At 44.4% G+C, this 7,195-nt stretch overlaps 1 protein-coding gene across 2 annotated transcripts in view; it reads left to right on the forward strand.

The window, feature by feature from the left end:
* Positions 1–7,195, forward strand: part of ARFGAP3 (ADP ribosylation factor GTPase activating protein 3) — a 51,696-nt gene that overhangs the window by 15,562 nt on the left and 28,939 nt on the right. For both annotated transcript variants that reach the window (XM_021687781.2, XM_044915777.1), the window contains one exon: positions 2,698–2,785. In XM_021687781.2, the coding sequence (XP_021543456.1) occupies positions 2,698–2,785 (88 nt within the window). The remainder of the gene's footprint in view (positions 1–2,697; positions 2,786–7,195) is intronic.

The raw sequence follows: 7,195 nt of genomic DNA on the forward strand, positions 1-7,195 counted from the left end.
CCAGCTCATGACCTTTCACAGCAATGGAAAGGGGGCAAACATCTAGGAAAGCAAGTGCCCCATCCTTTTACTAAAAAAAATGTAGAGGTGGTGCGCATCACTTGTGCTCACATCCTAGTAGCCAGAATTTAGTTGTACATAGATACCTAGCTGCCAGGGAGGCTGAGAAGTTATTACTAGTAGTCTGCCACAGTTCATCTGAGAACTATGGACCTGACAAAGAATGAAGACTTTTTCTTTTTTAAATATTTAATTAAGAGCATGCCAGCGGAGGTGGGGGGCAGAGGGAGAGAGAGAATCTCAAGCAGACTCCCCACTGAGCTTGGAGCCGGATGCAGGGCTCAATCCCACACCACTAGGGTCATGACCTGAGTCAAAATCAAGAGTCGGACACTTAACTGACTGAGCCAGCCAGGCGCCCCTAAACTTAAATTTTTTTTTTTTTTTAAAGATTTTATTTATTTATTCATGAGAGACAGAGAGAGAGAGAGAGAAGCAGAGGGAGAAGCAGGCTCCCAAGGAGCAGGGAGCCCGATGCGGGACTCGATCCCAGGACCCTGGGATCATGACCTGAGCCAAAGACAGACGCTTAACCGTCTGAGCCACCCAGGCTCCCCCTAAACCTAAATTTTAATAGGGGTTTGAATCTCATTGTCCCAGTTTAGCTGTGTACATCGAGGGTATCTGAGGGCTATCGTAAGAATGAAGTCAGGGGGTTGCCTGAGTGGCTCGGTCAGTTAAGTATCTGAGTCTTGATCTCAGCTCAGGTCTTGGTCTCAGGGTTGTGAGTTCAATCCCTGCGTTGGGCTCCCTACTTAAATAAAAGAATGAAGTCAGTACTGATGCAAGGAATTAGGAGCTGGCACAGAGTGAGCCTCCAGTAAAAACGGCCAGAACCATGGTCTTCATTGTTGTGGTCTGATAGGAGCAACAATAATCATCCCCAAATCACTAAGATTAGGGAACATAAGGCCTCCACAGCCTAAAATATTTCTTGAGTGGTCCTTTAGGGAAATGTGTGCAGACCCCTGGCTTAGAGCCTCAGGTGTCTGTTTGCTGCCCTCCCTCCTCCCAGTCCCACTGGGGAGGGGGCACGTTTGCTTAACTGCTGTACAACCCATTCTTTAACCAATTTTCAAGTACAGACATGAAATTGCTGTCCCTTGATTTTTTTGTTATTATAATGTGCACATACATGTTCATTGACATAGTACTTACAAGAAGTAGTTATCAACAAAGAAGGGAACAGAAAACAAAAGAAAAGATGAGGTATTCTGTCACAGTCTGCACCTCTTGTTTAATATGCAACAAGGTCTAGAATATCCACAGGTAGTAGCTGGGAAGTGTTAGGAATAGAAACAACAGGCTACGGGCGCCTGGGTGGCTCAGTCGGTTAAGCGACTGCCTTAGGCTCAGGTCATGATCCTGGAGTCCCGGGATCGAGTCCCGCATCGGGCTCCCTGCTCGGCGGGGAGCCTGCTTCTCCCTCTGACCCTCTCCTCTCTCGTGCTGTTTCTCTCTCGCTCCCTCTCAAATAAATAAATAAATAAAATCTTTAAAAAAAAAAAAAAGAAAGAAACAACAGGCTAAAAGGAGGAGAGAGAGGAACAGTTTGATGTGGACGAGTGTTAGAATTAGTATTAATATGAACTCACGTTGTTTTAGTGAGTCTCTGTAACACACACTTGCAGACACACGGTGGAGCACCAATGACGTATGTGTATGTGTCCCTGGGTGAGCACCAAGAGGAACCAGGGCTACCTGTGGAGAAATGGCAGATTCTAGGCCTGGGGCTGCTGGGGCAGCTGAGCCTGGAGCATCTTGTAGTGCTGGCAGAGGGGGTGGCAGATAGAGGAGGGCTGTCTAAAGGACTCGGAAACCAACCGGAAAGAGTTCCCAATGGTCAAAGCTGGAACAATTTCAATAGCAAAATAATGACCATAACCCAAAGAATAAAATAAATATCCATGAGTCTACACTAATATAAATAGATGATTGAATAAATAAATGAAGAGAAGGGACGATCTTCCTTAAAGAGAAATTCAATCATGTATATATAGAGAGAACTCTGCCCTTCGGGAGGTGGAGCTTCACCCCCTCGCCTTGAGTGCAGACCAAACTTGGTGACTCGTTTCCCAAGACTAGAGGATGGGAAAGGGGAAAATGGTAATTTTACTGCAGAAAAGCCTGGTAGGCACTACCTGATTCATCAATGATTTGGTGACCATAATTGAAGTATAATTAACACAGTGTTATATTAGTTTCAGGTATACAATATAAAGATTCAACAACTCTGTACAATACCTGGTGCTCATCAAGATAAGTGTGCTCCTGGGGCACCTGGGTGATTTAGTCAGTTAAGTGTCCGACCCTTAATTTCGGCTCGAGTCATGATCTCATGTGTCGTGAGATTGAGCCCTGCATCAGGCGCCACACTCAGCAGGGAGGCTGCTTGAGGTTCTCTCTGTCTCTCTCTCTCCCTCTGCCCCTCCTCCCGCATGTGCACTCTCTCTCTCTCAAATAAATACATAAATCTTAAAAAAAAAAAAAAAAAGAATAGGCATGTTTTAATATCTTTTCTTCCCGTTAATCCAGGTACTTAGAAGGTGACTATTAAATTATTAGCTTTTCCCCTGCTTTGACTTTCTTGTGACTTTTCTTGCTTTGCTTACTGATAACTTTTTCACCTTGCTGCAGGCGAGCGGCACAGGATGGGCATCAGCACAACCAGAAGCATCTTCTTTGCCACCAAGGAATGTGGAAACCACTCCAGCTAATAATGAAGGTAGTCTTCAGAACTGTCCTGTAATGCTCTCCTTTGGTTCAATGGCACGCTACGAAACTATTAGAAAATAAGATCCGTCAGGCGCCTGGGTGGTGCAGTCAGTTGAACATCTGACTCTTTTTTTTTTTTTTTTTTTAAAGATTTTATTTATTTATTTGAGAGCGAGAGCACAAGAGGGGGGAACGGGAGAGGGAGAAGCAGACTCCCCGCTGAGCGGGGAGCCCGATGCGGGACTCAATCCCAGGACTCCAGGATCATGACCTGAGCCGAAGGCGGTCGCCTAACCAGCTAAGCCACCCAGGCGCCCGAGCATCTGACTCTTGATTGCAGCTTAGGTCATGATCTCAGGGTTGTGAGATCAAACCCCATGTTGGGATCCATGGTCAGTGTGGAATCTGCTTAAGATTCTGTCTCCCTCTGGGGCGCCTGGGTGGCTCAGTTGGTTAAGCGACTGCCTTCGGCTCAGGTCATGATCCTAGAGTCCCGGGATCGAGTCCCGCATCGGGCTCCCTGCTCGGCAGGGAGTCTGCTTCTCCCTCTGACCCTCCTCCCTCTCATGCTCTCTGTCTCTCATTCTCTCTCTCTCAAATAAATAAATAAAACCTTAAAAAAAAAAAAAAAAAAGATTCTGTCTCCCTCTCCCTCTGCCCTTCCCACTCATGTTCTTTCTCTCTCTAAAATAAATAAATAAATCTAAGAAAGAAAGAAAGAAAATAAGATCCTTGTATTTAAAAGGAAACATGCCCCTTATAGATTATATAGTGGGGGAAAAATATTATTGAACAGGGAATATGATCTCATTTTTTTTTTTTAAAGATTTTATTTATTTATTTGAGAGAGAAAGAATGAGACAGAGCATGAGAGGGGGGAGGGTCAGAGGGAGAAGCAGACTCCCCGCTGAGCAGGGAGCCCGATGCGGGACTCGATCCCGGGACTCCAGGGTCATAACCTGAGCCGAAGGCAGTCGCTTAACCAACTGAGCCACCCAGGCACCCTATGATCTCATTTTTATAAAAAATTATATATACACACAGAAAGCATTCTGGTGGGGCACCTGGGTGGCTCAGTTGGTTAAGCGTCTGACGCCTTTGGCTCAGGTCATGATCTCCGGGTCCTGGGATCGAGCCCCACATCGGGCTCCCTGCTCAGCACGAAGTCTGCTTCTCCCTGTCCCTCTGCCCCTCCTCCAGCTTTCTCTCTCTTTCTCTCAAATAAATAAAATCTTTAAAAAAATACATACAAGTCATAAGAATGATTCCTATGTAAGACACAGAAAATTCCTGTTTATATTTAAAAAAAAAAAAAAAGAAAGAAAACATTCTGGAAGGCACATACCAAATTGTTAACTGGAGAATGAAATTACTGAATGAATTACTTTTATCTTCAACTTGATATAGTTGTGAAGTGAGTGAACTTTTGTAATGAATATATGTCACTTCCATACTCAGAAAGTAAGATTTCAATTTTAAAAATGATCCTGTAAATAGTTGATATCTAATGATTTGCATTCGGTGATTTTATCATAGGATTTTATCTATTTATTTATTTAAAAGATTTTTATTTATTATTTGAGAGAGAGAGCATGAGCAGGAGGGGTAGAGGGAGAGGGAGAGAGAGAATCTCAAGCAGAGCCAGATGCAGGGCTTGATCCCAGGACCCTGAGATCATGACCTGAGCCAAAGCCAAGAGTTGAATGCTTAACCAACTGAGCCACGCAGGTGCCCCAGGATTATATTTATTGTAAATATACTTATATCAGTTGCTTGCATTTTAAAAAATCATTTATGTGATATGAATAACAAGGATCAGACCTCAACATTTTTTTATTTTAAGATTGAATTTTTTTTTATTTTTAATTTTTTTTTAAAGGTTTTATTTATTTATTTGACAGCACAAGCAGGGGGAGCGACAGGCAGAGGGAGGGGGAGAAGCAGACTCCCCACTGAGCAGGGAGCCTGGTGCGGGGCTCAATCCCAGGACCCTGGGACCATGACCTGAGCCGAAGGCAGACGCTTAACTGACTGAGCCACCCAGGCACCCCAAGATTGAACATTTTTTGTCAGCCAGAAAGTTCGTGTAAATTAACAGCACCATTTGACAACTGTGCAGGGAACCCCTGGGGTGTGGTGCCAGAAGTGTGGGCTGGTATAAACTGAGCCTGGAACTACTTTTGGGAACTTCGTGTAATAGGAAGACCAAACATTCAACCAACTTTATGACTAAGATTCTTACTTGAGAAACTTTCTGGCAATGGTTTTGCTGGAGGGTTGGGGAGTGACTGGTATTTATCAAGAAGAGAGTCCTAGGAAAGTGATCATTCGGGTCTCTGTGAGAGTGGGGTCAGGGAGCATGCTGGAAGGAAAAGTCACTTCATTTGTACTGAATTCTAGGTATAAGGGGTGGAATGTCTGAGATTCCATCAAACAGCAGATTTTAGGATGCCTGTTTTTAATGTTACTGGTCTTAGGAGTTGACCTATCAGCAAGCCAGGATGGGAACATTTTGCATCCCGGGGAACAGTGAATGGAGTTGGGACAAGTGTCCAGCATTTTGGAAAAAATAATAAAATAAAGCAGAATTCCTTCTTTACTCTTTACATCAACCTAAATTCAGTTGGATCAAAGATTAAATATATGTCATGAAAATGTGAGGTTACTAGAAGAAACATCGGTGAAGCTTTTCTGTCATCCTGGAATGGGGAAGCCCTTCTATACATATTCAAGCCTCATGAGAAGAAGAGATTAATGAATCTATTACAAATATAACAATTCAGTTCTGAAGAAATGCTTTAAAGACAAGTGATAAACGCTTGCAATTCATATATAGGCAAAAAACTTGTTTCCTTAATGTGCAAAGGACTCTGGCATGGCTGGGTTTTGTATGATTTGCAACCTATGGTTGCATTTCATTTTTTGTGCATATGACCCTAAATGTTTGCTAAGAACACACCTCAAAGTGGCGTTTCGCTTTTCAGTTTCTTAGACCTGCACCACACTGCGGCCACACCAGTCCTTTGGTTCTTTCCTATGTTTGCTTTAGGTTTTGCTTGCACTGTCCCCCCTCGTTGCCACGTGGCTACCTCTGTCCTGCTCGAGGGCCTCTCCTCAGAGAGACCACGTCCATCCCATGGGCACTCCAGGTCCCTACCACATTCATGTGTCTGGTCTCCCCCATAGTGTAGCACACCTTGGTTCTGGGAATGACTGTGCCCCATTAGCTCACTGGGCTGTGAGCAACTCCACGGAGAGGTGGTTTCTTAAGATAAGGAATCTGCCTGCACCATTGATCGGTTTGTCATTATCCGTAAGGACAGAAGAAAAAAAATAATCCCAACACTCTCCTGACTAACACAGAGAAAAGGTGGCCTTTGTACCTTCCAACAGTACAGATGACAATTTGAATATTGTTATTATTACAACTAATTAGCCTAAAAGGCCTTTTGAGGTTGAAGCTCACATGCCACGGAGGCCCATGCGCCCTCTGGAGTCCAGGTGTCTTGTTTGTTTTACTAACAGGAAACTAAGGTAACTAAATACAGAGCAAGATTTTGTTCTTGTACATATTTTATTTTTTTTAAGATTTATTTATTTATTGGAGAGAGAACGCACGCGCTTGCATGTGTGTGTGGGGAGGGGCGGAGGGAGAGAGAGGATCCTCAAGCAGGCTCCCCGCTGAGTGCAGAGTCTGATGCGGTGCGGGGCTCCATCTCACAACCCTGAGATCATGATCTGAGCCCAAGCCAAGAGCCGGACGCTCAGCCAACTGAGCCTCCATCATTCTTAGCTGGAAAGTTCCTCCTGAAGGTTTTATTGTTTAGAAATTCCACAGCCACTTGCCCCTGCAGCAGAATTTCCTCCTTCCTTCCCGACCAGTCCCTCACCAGCAGCTCTCAGCTCCCCGGTGGGGACAGGGTGCAGTCTTGAGTCAACTTAAGGATTACATCATGAAAAGGAAGAGCAAAAGAATTTTGACCAATGGAATGTGGGTCCTGACATCCTCTGCTTAAGTATCCTTATTCCCTGGTATTCCTCCAGGGGCCAGCAGTTCCTGGCCCATGGTAGGTAATCAAGAAATGTGTAGTCAGTCCTTTTTCCACAAAATGCCATTGTTCTCACTCATCCTGCTTTGCCTTCTTAAATGCCTTAACTAGAGTTTACCTTTTTTATAGGGGCTTCTGGGTGGCTGAGTGGGTTAAGCAGCCAACTCTTGATTTTGGCTCAGGTTGTGATCTCGAGGTCCTGGGATTGAGCCCCACGTCCAGCTCCTTGCTCAGCAGGGAGTCTGTTTGAGGATTCTCTCTTTCTCTCCCTCTCTCCCTCTGCCCCTCACCCTGCTCGCACGCTCTCTTTTTCTCAAATAAATCTTTTTTTTTTTTTTAAGATTTTATTTATTTATTTGACAGAGAGAGAC

Source organism: Neomonachus schauinslandi, chromosome 5, assembly GCF_002201575.2.
Source record: "Neomonachus schauinslandi chromosome 5, ASM220157v2, whole genome shotgun sequence".
Classification (NCBI taxonomy): Eukaryota; Metazoa; Chordata; class Mammalia; order Carnivora; family Phocidae; genus Neomonachus; species Neomonachus schauinslandi.